This window comes from Sturnira hondurensis, unplaced genomic scaffold (assembly GCF_014824575.4).
Source record: "Sturnira hondurensis isolate 20B ecotype Veracruz unplaced genomic scaffold, ASM1482457v3 Scaffold0020903, whole genome shotgun sequence".
Taxonomy (NCBI): Eukaryota; Metazoa; Chordata; class Mammalia; order Chiroptera; family Phyllostomidae; genus Sturnira; species Sturnira hondurensis.
In genome coordinates, this window is record NW_028093534.1 from 1,461,659 (window position 1) to 1,478,219 (window position 16,561).

Sequence of the window (16,561 nt, forward strand, 5' to 3'; positions counted from 1 at the left end):
CAGACCCTGGGTGTGGGGTGGCAACGAACAGACCCAGTGAGGGGGTGATTGAGAATTGGGGCACTGAGCACAGGGCGGCTGGCTGACTGGGCAGCAGTCCCACATTCACGCACAGGTAACTGGGGAGTGAGACAGACCGCACAACCCAGGGCCCCAGCACCGGGAAATAAAGCCTCAAAACACTGATTGAAAACACCTGTGGGGGTTGAGGTGCAGGGAGAGACTTGCCAGCCTCACAGGAGAGCTCGATGGAGAGACCCACAGGATCCTAGAATGCACACAAGCCCACCCACCAGGGAATCAGCACCAGAAGGGCCCAGTTTGCTTGGGAGAAGCAGTGGAAGGGAATGAGGTTCGACAGATAGCTGAAAAAGCACCAATGTTCCCTCTCAGACCCTGCCCCCACATACTGAGTCACAACCCAGTGCCAAAGGTTGCCTCACCCACCCTGGTGAACACCTAAGGCTCCACCCCTGGAGCTCCACCCCTCTCACCCCCTCCGACCCCGGTCTGGTCGGCCCAAAAAAAAAAAGGTTCAAACGCAAGAACAAATCAAAACCCCAAAGCCAACACTTTTAAGCGACCAAGAGAGAGTCAACATATCAGATGCACAGTTCAAAGCACTGATGATCAGGATGCTCACAGAATTGGTTGAATTTGTCCCAAATTAGATGAAAAAATGAAGGCTACACTAAGTAAAACAAAGGAAAATGTATAGAAAACCAACAGTGATGGGAAGGAAACTGGGACTCAAATCAATGGAGTGAACCAGAAGGAAGAAAGAAACAACCAAACAGAAAAGAAGGAAGAAACAAGAATTCAAAAAAATGAGGAGAGGCTTAGGAACCTCCAGGACATCTTTAAATGTTCCAACAGCCGAATTATAGAGATACCAGAAGGGGAAGAGGAAGAGCAACAAGTGGAAAAATTATCTGAACAAATAATAAAGGAGAACTTCCCCAATCTGGCAAAGGAGGCAGCTATGCTCACCACTATACCACCAACGCCACATCCAATCTGGCAAAGGAAACAGACTTCCAGAAAGACCAGGAAGCTCAGAGAGTCCCAAAGAAGTTGGACCCAAGGAGGAACACATCAAGGCACATCATAATTACATTAACCAAGATAAAACTGAAGGAGAGAATCTTAAAAGCAGCAAGACAAAAGGAGACAGTCACCTACAAAGGACTTCCCATCAGACTGTCAGCTGATTTCTCAAAAGAGACCTTACAGGCAAGAAGGGGCTGGAAAGAAGTATTCCAAGTCATGAAAGGCAAGGACCTTCATCCAAGATTGCTCTATCCAGCAAAGCTTTCATTTAGAATGGAAGGACAGATAAAGTGCTTCTCAGATAAGATCAAGTTCAAGGAGTTCATCATCACCAAGCCCTTGTTATATGAAATGTTAAAGGGACTTATCTAAGAAAAAGAAGATAAAAAACATGTATAGTAAAATGACAGCAAACTCACAATTATTAACAACCACACTTAAAACAAAAACAAACTAAGCAAACAACTAGAACAGGAACAGAACCACAGAAATGGAGATCACATGGAGGGTTAGCAACAGGGGAGTGGGAGGAGGAGAAGGGGGGAGAAGGTACAGAGAATAAGTAGCATAGACAGTAGGTAGGAAATAGAAGGGGGAGGGCAGGAATAGTAAATGTAAAAGCTATTTACATTTACTTATGGGAAATGTAAAAGCTGAAGAACTCAAGACACATGGACATGAACTAAAGAGGGGGAATGTGGGTGGGAGAGGGTGTGCAGGATGGAAGGGAATGAAGGGAGGGAAATAGGACAACTGTAATAGTATAATCAATAAAATATATTTTAAAAAAGGAAAAAAAGAAATTTGTTTTCAGCTGACTAAAAACTTGAAAAATGGAGTATATTGTGTAGCTGGTGGTCATCAGAAAGGAGAGAAGCCCTTTTGTAGGCCCTTCCCTGTTGAGTTTTAGAAAAACAATCTATTATTTTTGGTAGCTTTTCTTCTGAGAATAAAAAATGCACTGACATAAAAAAAGACAAGATTTATGACATTTTATTTCTTAAATTCTTTGCATTAAATCTCTCCAAAAATAGCTCTAAATGGCCATCAATTCAGTAACTCCAATATTGAGTGGTGCGTGCTCCCCAAACCAGCTAACTGGCTCATGCGCTTAAGTAGGTAGCCCACAAGCCAGGTTCACCCTGAGCTGCACATGCTGTGTGTGGGCCCTGACCGCTCCAATGTTCTTGACCCGAGTGATGTGTGCACAAAGAAAAACACAACTAAAATATTGTGAAGTTTGAAGTTAATTTTTCCTTGCAAGAGTGGCACAACTTTTCTGGAAACAAAGACATACACATTTATTTTTTATAGTTGCCCAGAATCTGTTTTTTAAAAAACAGCCTTTAACCGGCAATGATTAACATCAATTCTCTTCTTCCTCCCCATCCCTTGACTGAAATCTAGGCATTCTTCTAAATGCCACTGATTCAGGGAATATCAAAGTAAATATGCAAGATAAAAACCCACCTGCCATCCCTGGGTTAGTCTGTAAGACAGAGTGATGTAGGTTTACACTGCAATAGAATAGGAGATAGCCAAGTCTCTAACTAGTGGCTCTCAGAAGCTTGGACAGAATGGATTCGGAATCCTAGCTTGAGAACAGCATTTTCTGTCCCCTAAATGGAAAGGTGCTAACGAATGCTTTATGATACGTTCTTCCCACCTTCTGTCACAGTGTCTGCCCTGGGCACGTAAGTCACCGTTAATGGGGAGCATCCAGATCTAGCTCCACATGGGGTCCCTGTGAGGAACCACTACAAAGGGTGCTGCTCTTCATGTTCCTTCACCATGGGAGAAAATCCCTCTTCTATTTGACAACACTGATGTTAAAACCAACAGTCCTAAGAATTTGACTAAATTTAGTTTTAAATCCTAACTCTAGAAGTCATCTCTCCCTCTCTCTCTATTCCTCACAGGCCTAGCCTTTCCCCCATAATCAGCAACACTCCCCAACCCCGTGTAGGCAGCAGCAGACGGTAGCCCAGATCTTACTAATAGTCACATGGTCCGGGCCTTTTGACTCAAGTTATGCTTCAGTTCCAGAGACCCACGGTACAATGGCCGCCTGGCTACTTTCCACGAGACCAAAGCCTTGGAGCTGTCCTCAAGACCTGAAGAAATAATTCATTATCCTTACCTCACTCCTGACCAATCAGGTCCCTGACCTGATTTTGTGATTTTTGCCCTATACAATCTGTAACATACATGCCATCAGGGAGTTGGGTCTTTAGCATTAGCTTCCTATTTCTGGACTGGCTAATTCAATATTAAACTATTTTTCTTTCTATACTGCAAAATCCTGCTCATGCATTTCTTTGGGCCAGTGAGCACAGGCAGGCAGACTCAAGAAAAAACATCAGGATTCCGTAACAATGTCCATCCCTAAGAGCACATCAAGGTTTTGAATATACTATTCAAAAATCCCCAGAAGAGTAAATAAATGGATAGGAAACCTTTTAAAGGTCTTAGAAGAGAGGACTGAATCTTCACAATTATGAAATTATTAAAACATATTCTTTGAAGATGATCAAGAATACACACCGCATCTTTAAAGCTGCAGACAGCGGAACATTTGGTTTTAGCAATACACGAATTCCAAAGAACTATGGTCTCATTCAGCCACCATTTATTTCTAAGGTTGGTAAATTCCCCTCAGGCAGTGACTTTTGTAAAAGGGGATAAAAACGGTTTCCATTTCTTCTGAGCATTCTCAACATCCTTTGCTGCACTCTCACATTTAACTCAGGCCATGGGAGCAGACTGCTTACTCTGAAACTGCATTTCTTTAATGCAGTTCTGGAGAGGATTGTTTCTAAGAACTGAGTCACATTGCTCTCTACCCTTTGCCATTTACTGCAACCGAACCCTCAGCTGGGCTGTAGCACAATCTGCCAACATGGAACAGCTAACAACTCAGAGCCCCCTTTGTTTACCAGGACCCAACTGCTGTACGAGTTGGAAGGGAAACCATCCAAGATTTTGAATTGAGTGGGCTGGAAGTATGCACCACTAGAGACACAAAATGTCTTACTGTGATGGTCTGCTAGAGGTATATGCTGAGTTACATTCTGAGAAAACACTTGAAGCCACAGAGCCATTTCTCCTTCAAACATATCGACACCACAGGTATAAAGAAAAAAGAGCACACAAAGTTAAATAGCCCACTGCACACCCAGATGCTGAGAAGTTAACCAAAACCTGGGAGAAAACTATAAACAGGAACCCGCACAAGGGAATAGGATCCATGTGAATATCTCAACTCCACAGCTGTGAATCAAAGTCAACCACAACGATGTAACCTTCCTGGGTATCTCCCCAAACACAGTAAGTAGTTCAGATCAAAGCAACATGGGGAAGATTTTTACCCAAAGATTTCATTACCAGTAACATGCATTAGGGACACAGACACTATACTGAAGCTCTGAAATAGATTTCCTATCTTTAGCCTGCTGAGATCGTGGCTGGGATTTCATCTAAAAAGAACCTTTTAAAAAGTTTTTTTAAACTTTGAAAAAAATTCTGAATATATAAGACAAAGTTGTTCCAGCTGCTCCTCCAATATGAAGTTAAAATTCTTAAATTTATCTTAGGGGGATTAAGAATTGGCTGGGAAATAAAAATGGGATGAAGACACTTGGTTCCCACTGATCTCATGGCCCCATTATAGAAGTGGTTCTTAAAATACATATAAGTATATACGAAATAAATTAACACACACACACAAGCACACAAACACTCACATATATTTTCAGACTGATTCCAACTCTGCCTGACCGCTCTCCCATCATCTTTAATGACACAGTTCTTTCCCAAGGCTAGTTACTCCTATGGCTGCTGCAGAGACAAAGCATCTGACCCAGGAGTATAAATGTTTAAAAGATTATGTGACTACTGATCATATTTTGAATGTCAGTGAAAATGGCTATTTAACCAGGCCAAGACTGTTTCCAAGCTTTAGCCTGTATTTATTTCTGACTGCATGATTTTGGGGATATAGCAAGGATATGCCAGAAATTCCAAAGGAAAAAAAACTTTTAAACAGCTTTAGTCTTAAGTCTTCTTTTTGTGTGCTGTTTATGATGCAACAACCAAAGCCCCTCAGTATGCACTCTGAAACGCCCCTGACGGGAGGAGAGAATTCTGACTCCTACCTCAGAAAAACAAAACAAAAAAACTAAAACTGATTTCAGGAACATCAAAGTAGCAACTGTGAGAGAGAGACTCTGACAAACTTACCAGGAGGTGTGCAGGCATCCGCAGGAGACTGAACAAACGTGGACCGCCTTTTGGTTGGCATGGGCAAAGCCATTTTCTGTTCTTTATGCTTCGCCAGAGCGGCCTGAACTGCTTCTGTGTGAATATCTGAAAGATTAAACATTTGTGTTTATCAGCTCTTGGCTCTTAATTTTACTTCCGGGGGCTGACCTATAGCTGCTTTACTTGCTGAAAGGGGGATTTATCATTTGTGTTGAAATATAAAGGTTGATGCTACTTATTTGCCACTCGGCTACAAAAGAATCCAGACCTCCACTTGAATGTCTAATTGGGACCTCAAAATTAACATAACCAGACAGAAATCTTGATTCTCCACTCCCACCCCAAATTCACTCTATATTTCTACAAAATCAGATGATACTGTAAACAATATTTTATATTCTTTGATTTTTCTTTAACTCTTACACAATCCTACTGAGATAGATAACAACTGAAGTGACTTCCTAGTCCCCAGCAATTTCCTCTTCTCAGGAAATGGGCCCAATCCACATGCAAACAAACCATCTTTGAAGGCCTGTCTGTAGTATATAATTGAACCCGTTGTAAGAGCTGGATCAATCAAACCCTTTGGGGGAAGGGTTAAACTCAGAACCCAGAAACTGCAGGCCCTAGCTTGGTGACTCTGCTTGGAAGAAAGGTCCTTGAACCTCAATCTTGACATCCCCAAAGCCACCTCTCTCTAGGGATTTCTCATTTGCTCCTTCATTTCTATGATCTACCCCAGATATTTAAGGTAACCTGAGTCGACCAGTTTCATTCAATAACAAAAAAAACCCTCACTAATTTAACCAGAAACATCATTCTGTGTGAATACAGACCTGTAACATAATTTTAAGGGCTGCACAGTATTTCCCTGTTGTGTGCCATAATTTGTTTAAGCAACCTTGTTTCCAAATTTTTTCTTCTATTCACAGCAACTACTCACAGGAAGAATAATTCAGTGTTTTCACTTTAACACACATGCCTAAGCCTATTTCTGTAAAATTAATTCCAACAATTGCTGAGATGTACTGGATTTATAGCTTACATAACCACGGTACATTTATCAAAACACAGAAATTCAAAATTGATACAAACTACCATGTTCTGCCATGTATAATGTGCTCCCATGCGTAATGTGGACCCATGTTTTTAACCCAAACTTTCAGGAAAAAATCTTTCAAACTTTTAATAGTTATTTATTTATATTCAGAAACAAAACAGACGATCATATTCCAGGGTATTATTTTGCGTATAGATATTGCTAATTGCTTTCTAGAGTTATGCTTTTAATGCACAAGCATAAATAGAGCTGAAAACATTTATGTAGATAAGGAATTGATACTACCAATCTGTAATGTGCACTCTTACTTTTCCCTCAAAAATTTGGGCTAAAGACTCCCAGCCACAATGGAGGTGTAGGTAGACACACTGTGCCTCTTCGCACAATCAAAAGAAGCACAACAACAATTTAAAAACAAAAAAACAACCAAGAGTGACAGAAAACTGAACTCTATGGAAGTCCAACAACCAAGTAGTTAAAGACGACGCATGCATCGAAACCAGTAGAAGGGGCAGAGAGGGCTTGCTGGCAAAGCAGCTGCTAGCAGATTATGGGCACAGGGTGGAACAGGGAGCGGCGCACAGTGCAGCAGGTGGAACTGGGTGGTCCCACATTTGCGTGCAGATAAACCAGGCGAAACTGGGGATCCGGTGGAACCATACAACCCGGGTACACAGCGCAGGGAAATAAAGCCTAAAAGCACTGATTGAAAACACCTGTGGGGGTTGAGGTGCCAGGAAACTCTTACCCTCACAGGAGAGTTTGTTGGAGAGACCCACAGGGTCCTAGAACATACACAAGCCCACCAACCCAGGGAATCAGCATCAAAAGGGCCCAGTTTGCTTGGGGGAAGCGAGGGAAGTGACCAAAATCCGGCAGAGAGCAAAACAAGCGCCATTGTTCGTCTTCTGACCCCTCCTCCACATACTGAGTCACAACCCAGAGCCAAGGGTTGCCCCACCCTGGTGAACACCTAAGGCTCCGCCTCTCACTATGTAACAGGTGAGTCAAGCAAAAAAAAAGGCCCAAATGGAAGAACAGATCAAAGCTCAAGAAAAAAATACAACTAAGTGACAAGGAAGTAGCCCACCTATCTGATGCACAGTTCAAAATACTGGTGGATCAGGATGCTCACAGAATTGGCTGAATTTGGTCACAAATTAGATTAAAAAAATGAAGCATACTCAGTGAAATGAAGGAAAATGTACAAGGAACCAACAGTGATGGGAAGGAAACTGGGACTCAGATTAATGGAGTGGACCAGAAGAAGGAAGAAACATCCAATCAGAAAACAATGAAGAAACAAGAATTTAAGAAAATGAGGAGAGGCTTAGGTACCTCCAGGACATCTTTAAACGTTCCAACATCCGAATTATAGAGGTACCAGAAGAAAAAGAGGAAGAGCAATAAATTGAAAACTTATTTGAAAACATAATGAAGGAGAACTTCCCCAATCTGGCAAAGGAAAGCGATTTCCAGGAAGTCCAGGAAGCTCAGAGAGTCTCAAAGAAGTTGGATCTAAGGAGGAACACATCAAGGCACATCATAATTACATTGGCCAAGATTAAAATGAGGGAGAGAATCTTAAAAGCAGCAAGACAAAAGGAGACAGTCACCTACAAAGGACTTCCCATCAGACTGTCAGCTGATTTCTCAAAAGAGACCTTACAGGCAAGAAGGGGCTGGAAAGAAGTATTCCAAGTCATGAAAGGCAAGGACCTACATCCAAGATTGCTCTATCCAGCAAAGATTTCATTTAGAATGGAAGGGCGGACAAAGTGCTTCTCAGATAAGATCAAGTTCAAGGAGTTCATCATCACCAAGCCCTTATTATATGAAATGTTAAAGGGACTTATCTAAGAAAAAGAAGATAAAAAACATGTATAGTAAAACGACAGCAAACTCACAATTATTAACAACCATACCTAAAACAAAAACAAAGGAAACAACTAGAACAGAAACAGAACCTCAGAAATGGAGGTCACATGGAAGGATAGCAACAGGGGAATGGGAAGAGGAGAGAGGGGGAAAAGGTATACAGAATTAGTAGCACAGACAGTAGGGAGAAAATAGGGGGAGGGCAAAAGTAACCCGGGAAATGTAGAAGACAAAGAACTTATAAGTATGACACATGGACATGAACTAAAGGAGGGGAATGTGGGTGGGAGGGGGTGTGCAGGGTAGAGGAGTGAAGGGGGAAAATGGGACAACTGTAATACCATAATCAATAAAATATATTTTTAAAAAATTTTGGAGCCCTGGCTGGTGTAGTTCAGTGGATTGAGCGCAGGCCTGCGAACCAAAAGATCATGGTTCGATTCCCAGTCAGGGCACATTCCTGGGTTGCAGGCCAGTTCCCAGCATGGGACCCATGAGAAGCAATCATACATTGATATTTCTCTCCTTCTCTCCTTCCTTTCCCCTCTAAAGATAAATAAATAAAATCTTTAAAAAATAAAAAAAATTGGGGCTAAAAACTGCACATTATACACGGCAAAATATCATGTCATCTAATCCACAATCCATATTCCAAGTTAGCCAATTATCCCAATAATGTCCTTGGGAGTTTTCCTGCCCTTTTAAAAAAATATATTTTATTGATTATGTCATTACAGTTGTCCCATTCCCCCCCTTCACTCCCCTCCACCCTGCACACCCCTCCCTCACCATTCCCCCCATTTTGTTCATGTCCATGTGCCACAAATTCTTTAGATTCTATATTTCCCATAGTATTCCTGCCCTCCCCCTGTCTATTTTCTACCTACCATTTGTACTACTTATTCTCTGTACCTTCACCCCCCTTCCCCTCCTCCCACTCCCCTGTTGCTAAGCCTCCATGTAATCTCCATTTCTATGGTTCCGCTCCCGATCTAGCTGACCTCTTAGTTTGCTTTTGTTTTAGGTGTGGTTGTTAATAACTGTGAGTTTGCTGTCCTTTCACTGTTCATATTTTTTATCTTCTTTTTCTTAGATAAGTCCCTTTAACATTTCATAGAATAAGTGCTTAGTGATGATGAACTCCTTGAATTTGACCTTATCTGAGAAGCACTTTATCTGCCCTTCCATTCTAAATGAAATCTTTGCTGGATAGAGCAATCTTGGATGTAGGTCTTTGGATTTCATGACTTGGAATACTTCTTTCCAGCCCCTTCTTGCCTGTAAAGTCTTTTTTGAGAAATCCGCTGACAGTCTGATGGGTACTCCTTTGTAGGTGACTGTCCCCTTATCTCTCGCTGCTTCTAGGATTCTCTCCTTTATTTTCATCTTGGCTAACATAATTATGATGTGCCTTGGTATGTTCCTTCTTGGGTCCAACTTCTTTGGGACTCTCTGAGCTTCCTGGATTTCCTGGAAGTCTATTTCCTTTGCCAGATGGGGGAAGTTCTCCTTTATTATTTGTTCAAATAAGTTTTTCACTTGTTGCTTTTCCTCTTCCCCTTCTGGTATCCCTATAATTCGGCTGTTGGAGCATTTAAAGATGTCCTGGAGGTTCCTAAGCCTCTCCTCATTTTTTTGAATTCTTGTTTCTTTCTTCTTTTCTGTTTTGTTGTTTCTTTCTTCCTTCTGGTCCACTCCCTTGATCTGAGTCCCAGTTTCCTTTCCATCGCTATTGGTTTCCTGTGCATTTCCCTTCATATCAATCAGTTTAGCCTCCTTATGTTCCTCTAGTTTGTGGCTAAAATCAACCAATTCTGTGAGCATCCTGATCACCAGTGTTTTGAACTGTGCATCTGAAAGGCTGGCTATTTCTTGGTCACTTAGAATTATAGGCTCTGGGGCTTTGAGCTGTTCTTGAGTCATAATATGTGGTCTATTCCCACCTGTTATGTATGAGGGGCGGAGTCTTAGGTATTCACCAGGGCTGGGTGACCCAGTTGATGGGTTGTGATGCTGTATGTGGGGGTGGGGTCAGAGAGGGGAAAAAATGGTGCTTTGCTCTGCTCTGCTCTCTCTCAGATTTCTGTCCCCTCTGTGGCTTCCCACAAGCAAATTGGGCCCCTCTGGTGCTGGTTCCCAGGTGTGTGGGCCCGTGTACTCTCCAGGACCCTGTGGGTCTCTCCAACGAACTCTCTGTGAGCCTGGGAGCCTCTCCCGGACTCTCAACCCGAGAAAGTCTTTCCAATTGGTGCTTTCAGGCTCTAATTCCCATCACTGGGACCCCAGACTGAGCTGTCTGTCTCACTGTTCGCTCCTTCCCTTGGTTTACGTGCATGGGAATGTGTGACTGCAGTCAGCCAGCCACCCTGCGCCCTCACTGGGCCCACCCATCGCCACCCCACGCCTGGGATGCACCAACCACCTCCGCCTCTGCTCCTGGGTCTGACAGTTGGACTGAACAATCTTTCCAGCCGCTGACTCCGCCCATCTCACCAGTCTGGTTGGGTGGTTCGTTGTTATCAAACTTCGGTACAGTTCAATTTTCACTGTTTTGGCTGCATTTTTGTTTCTAAAACTTCACTGTCTTTAAATTTAGTTGTAGGAGGGGGGTACAGTGTTTCCACCTACACCTCCATCTTGGCCGGAAGTCCTCCTGCCCTTTTTCTTGATCCAGGACCCATTTAATTGTCATGTCTCTTTAGCATCCTATAACCAGGAATAGTTCCTCAACCTTTGTCTCTCATCGCATTGACACTTTGTACAGACGAGTTACACTACAGACTGTCCCTTAATATTGGTTTTATTAATACTTCTTCATAATTAGATTCAGGTCATAAATTTGGTAGAATACCATCAATATAATGTCTTGAAACATGATGATGCCAGGATGCATCTGCCTTATTATTAGTGAGAGTAATTTTAATTATTGTACACTTGATTAAGATGGTATCTGCTAAGTTAATCCACTGTAAAGACACTATTCTTCTCTTGGTGTAATTAATTAATTGGTGAATACTTTTACACTATGTAAATGTTATATACTTCATTAAACTTTCACCCACTAATTTCAGCATCCATCGATGATTCTTGGCTGAATCAATTATTTTCATAATGATTACAAAATGGTGGTTTTATAACCTCACCATTTCTTCTGTGTGTATTAGGTGGTGGTATTCTAAGAAAAAGCTAAAGACTGCATATACTACAGTGTCCCTTAATATTATAATGGAAATGAAGAATTCCTCTCGCCTAGCATCGTAACGCAGCACATTACATATGTATGTGGTGATGCTGGTGTAAACAAACCTACTGTACTATCAACCACATAAAAGTACAGCACATACTATAATGTATAGTATGTATTTGATAATGGTAATAAATGACTATATTACTGTTTATGTATTTACTGTATTTTTTTATCATTAGAGTTTACAATTTCTACTTATATAAAAAGAGTTTCGTGTAAAACAGTATGCTATGTTATGCCAAGAGCAGCCTCATACATCTCCTATTTAATGTCTCTTGATTGTGTTATTTTCTCTTGTGCTTGACTTAATCTCATGTTGTTCTGTACAGTAACATGCTATGCATGTTATAGCCCAGGAGCAATAGGCTGGACCATATACAGCCAGGTGTGTAATAAGCTATACCATCCAAGTTTCTCTAAGTGCACTCTGATGTTCGCACAATGACAAAATTGCCTAACAAGCTTCCTCTGAACACACTTCCTGCTGTTAAATGGTGCATGACTGCAGACAGGGTCTGGCAGAAGTAATGCCTGCTTGGGTGTTGTTGGTTGGGTAATAATGTGGATGTAAAAATTTGTAGTTTTAATTTTAATATTTTACCTAAAATGTCATGTAGAATGCTTGACTGTAATAATGTTATGTTACAGAATTACATGCTTATGATTTTGTAATAAAAGATTTTGTGTCCTGGCTGGTATGGCTCAGTGAACTGAGTGCTGGCCTGAGAACCAAAGGGTCACCAGTTCAATTCCCAGTCAAGGGCACATGCCTGGGTTGTGGGCCAGGTCCCCAGTTTGGGGTGTGCAAGAGGCAACTGTACATTTGATGTTTTTCTCCCTCTCTCCCTTCCTTCCCCTCTCTCTAGAAACAAATAAATAAAATCTTTAAAAAAGAGAGATTAGCCCTGGCTGGTGTGGCTTGGTGGATTGAGCACCAGCCTGAGAACCACAGGGTAGCAGGTTTGATTCCCAGTCAGGGCACATGCCTGGGATGCAGGCCGGGTCCCAGGTGGGGGTAGTGCATGAGAGGCAACCACACATTGATCTTTCCCTCTCTTCCTCCCTCCCTTCCCCTGTCTAAAAATAAAATAAATAAAATCTTTAAAAAAATAGAGATTACAATTATATACCACTAGTTGGATAACCTAAAAGAAATGGATAAATTCCACAAAAGATACAACCTATCAAAATTGAATAATGAAGAAATTACAAATCTAAACAGACCTATAACTTAGTAAAGAAACTGAATGTACACTAACATATAATGTTAGTATACTCACACTTACAGTAAGAATCAGGAAGAATGATCATTGATTTAAGGCTTTAAATCATTTATCCATAGCTATCACTTAAAAAACTACTTTTGTTATTTTTTGTTAAAAATTAATATACATAAATTTTGTTACATGTATCTTATATCTTACCACAACAAAAAACTAGAAAAAATACACATATTGGAAAAAGATCAAAACACATATAATACTCACGAGAAAATTTTCCCTAGATCCACCACTTCCCAGAAATAATCCCACCTCAATAGTCTGGTACATACATTTCCAGGTTTCTATGTCTGTGTACATACTAATATAGAAATTATTATTATTAACATTCACAAAAGTGAGTCATACTTCATAATATATAGTATCCTGCATTTGTTACTTAAAAATACATTTTGTAGTTTTTAAAATTTTTTTATTTTCTTTTAGAGAGAGGGGAAGGGGGGAAGGGAGGAAGGGAGGGAGAGAAACTTCAGTATGAGAGAGATATGCCAATCAGCTCTCTCACACCCCCAACCAGGGACCTGGCCTGCAACCCAGGCATGTGCCGCCCTGACTAGGAATCAAACCAGTGACCTTTTGGTTCACAGGCCAGCACTCAATCCACTGAGCTACACCAGACAGAGCTATTTTGTATATCTCTTCATATCTGCACAAAGAGATCTACTCATTTTTTTCTATGAGCCTTCACAGAATTTTAAAACCAGCTTTCATAGAATTCCATTGTGTGGACTATAACACTTAATCACTGTATTATTACAAACAATAGTACAACAAACACACATACATAAGCCTGCTCTGTCTTAACTGGATTCCACTCATTCACCAGTACACAATTCATCTTGATCTTTGATAAAGAAATCCCTTCCGAAGGTCGGTCCCCAGACACAGCTGCCTTCAGATGTCTCTGCCAGAAGTACCTAAGAGCTGGGTATCCTTTTCCAGCAGTAATGTTTGAGCTGCATAAAGTGATACAAATACTCCTTTAAAGTCCCTTTTTTGCTTTTGTTTTGTTTGCAGTGGCTAATTGCTCAAAAGGTTAACATTTAAAAGAGTTGTCAAAATGACAGTCAGGCCCTGGCCAGGTAGCTCAGTTGGTTAGAGGCCCCATAAACCAAGGTTGCTGATTCCATCTCTGGTCAGGGCACATACAAGAATCAACCAATGAATGCATAAGTAAGAGGAATAAGAAATTGATGTTTCTCTCTCTTTCAAATAAAAAAAAAAAAGAAAAAGAATGACAATCAGATCACTGGCCATCTCAGGCATTAATTGTGTATTTTCTACACTTGTGACCATAACATGTGTGAAGAAAGGATCTTGATCTGCAGAAAAAAGAGGCACTGAATGAGTGTATCTGACATGCCAACCCCTCCTGGCTAAGCACAAAAAGAAAAATCGGGTCAGATGATCTAAACTCTGACTAAACATTATCTCTTTCTAATGAGTCTGAAACATGAAACTACGTCTATTTAGATTTTATTATGACTGGTTGAAATGTCATAGGTGTTAATAGCCTTTTCCAGTCCTCCTGTTATCCCTCCGAGTTTCTCTCTCTCTTTCCGCTAAGCTCCAAGGGCCCTTCTTTGGCTGCAAGTTGTTACCTGAGCCCATTTCTTCTACAGCTCACTTCTGCTACCTCTATGACTTTCTAAATAAACTTTCTCTTATAATTTGAAAAAGGAGACAGAGAGAATCTTCCCGTTGAACTTACTGACATCAATATTAAGTCCTTTCTGTGCACCCATCACTTTACTCTGAATGCTTGTGATTTTTACTAAACATACCTATGTTCTTAAGCTATTTTTGCACGTGACTTGTAAATGTAATCCTTTCTATGATAGAGTGGCAAAGAGGTAAAGTTCAATTCACATCAAATTCTGTAACTTAATTTGCTCTGCTTTTGCAACCACTGTTGGCTCTTTCTTATTCGTATAAGCCACAACTCTTGGAATGTACTGGGCTTTTCTTTGCTACTTGGTTGAAAAACGTGATTTTCACCAAAATTCATGCTTGCGTACTTCTTTCCTGTTCCCCTTCATGTCAGTCAATATTGCAGTCCTCTCATAACTTTTGATTTCTTCAGGATTTTAAAATAACCCTTTCTTCCCTACTTTATCTCCTCTAGGCCTATATCTCACATCTACCCTAAAAAAAGTCCCAGTGAGACAAACATTCAAAACCTATTAAACCCTCTTCAATACCCTTGCACCTAACCAAGACCCTGAATAGTCTCTGCTAACCAATATCTGATCACAAACTCTACTTTCTGATAATTGGGGTATATCTGACAAAAACTGGTATAAAGGACAGGGGCTAGAGATCATAGCTGGTTTTTACTACGTGAAGGTCAAAATTTTACTCTACTGAATGCGCTCACTAAAGCCTTTTACTATGTGTGATCAGCTTGGACACAGGATGTAGAAAGTCACCTTTTGGTTCTTCACTAATCCTTTTTTATATATTGTGAAAACAAACAAAAAAAGACAGAAATAAAAAACAAAACAAAACACTTCTAAAAGGCCACGGATGACAGTTGCAAAGCTGCTGCTGCTGAACCTGGGCACCAGCCTCAAAAGGCCACACTGGGTACCCAGGAAATTGGGCTTGGGGCTTGGCAACAAATAGGAGCTTCTGATATACTTCTCTGCATCCAGCCTTACCTCCCACAAATCCATTCTGAATCAATAACTACTTTTTAAAAAAAGATTTTATTTATTTATTTTTAGAAAGAGGGGAGGGGAGGGAGAAACTCAGAGAAACATCAATGTGCGCTTATCTCCTGCGCGCCTACTACTGGGGACCTGGCCCACAACCCAGACCTGTGCCTTGACTGGGAATCGAACTGGCAACCCTTTGGTTCACACTCAATCCACTGAGTCACACCAGCCAGAGCCCAATAACTATTTTTATTCCTTCCTTTCTCAAAATTATCCATTTAGCACATAGAAAGACAGACTGATACAGATACGCTGTGCCAGGCACTGGCATGCAGTAGCGGCAGAACATGCAGTCTGCAGCTGGGATGAGCTACAATACAAATCTGATTATGTACTGGTCAGCTGAAAATCCTTCAGTGCTATTCAAGGCTCCTCAAGGTACCACCCCTGGTAATCTTGCTAGCCTCACCTCCCACTTCCTTCTGGGTCCTTGCATTCTAGGTTCCTGCCATAAGGAACTATTTTCAGGTTCACTATCTGATGCTATTTCCCTTTTACCTGACCAACTCTTGTCTGTCTGCCATGACTCAGTTTAAAGGTCTTATTCTCTGAGAAAGCCTCCCCTGACCTCAAGACCAGGCTAGGTACTAGGGAAAATCTAGGTGTGGCATGCAACCTCTATTTTTTTTGTTGACTAAACACGTCTCCATCCTTCTAGTGCGGACATAATGGCTGACACAGCTCTGCATCCATGTCCTTTACCTGGTTTTCTCTGAAGCAGTTTCTGAGAGGATGTAATATACGCCCTGTTACACAATTCAAAATAAGGTTAAGGTAACCTTGGCTAGCACAAGTGAGTCAAAAATCTAGAGAAAGTAAACCTGCATCCCAGTCCATCTTCTAGCACAATAAAGGTGCTGCAGAGACTATTATGGGCAACTGAGGGCATGGGACGGACTCACTGCACTATGTCCTCCTGAAAGTCTCTGATGTGCTTCTCTGCTCATCAGTCCTAGACAAGGCATGGCAAGACCATGCTCCCACTGCCAGCCACAGCCATGTTACCTTTCCCTTCCATGGGTATGTTTTGGGTCAGAAGAAATAAAATTTTAAGAGTTAATTTGAAATT

The 16,561-nt window shown here is 41.2% G+C and overlaps 1 protein-coding gene across 3 annotated transcripts in view; it reads right to left on the reverse strand.

Annotated features, from left to right (window-relative positions):
- DIP2B (DIP2 acetate--CoA ligase B (putative)) overlaps positions 1 to 16,561 on the reverse strand; it is a 224,352-nt gene that overhangs the window by 82,920 nt on the left and 124,871 nt on the right. For all 3 annotated transcript variants that reach the window (XM_037030985.1, XM_037030984.1, XM_037030983.1), the window contains exon 4: positions 5,290 to 5,415. In XM_037030985.1, the coding sequence (XP_036886880.1) occupies positions 5,290 to 5,415 (126 nt within the window). The remainder of the gene's footprint in view (positions 1 to 5,289; positions 5,416 to 16,561) is intronic.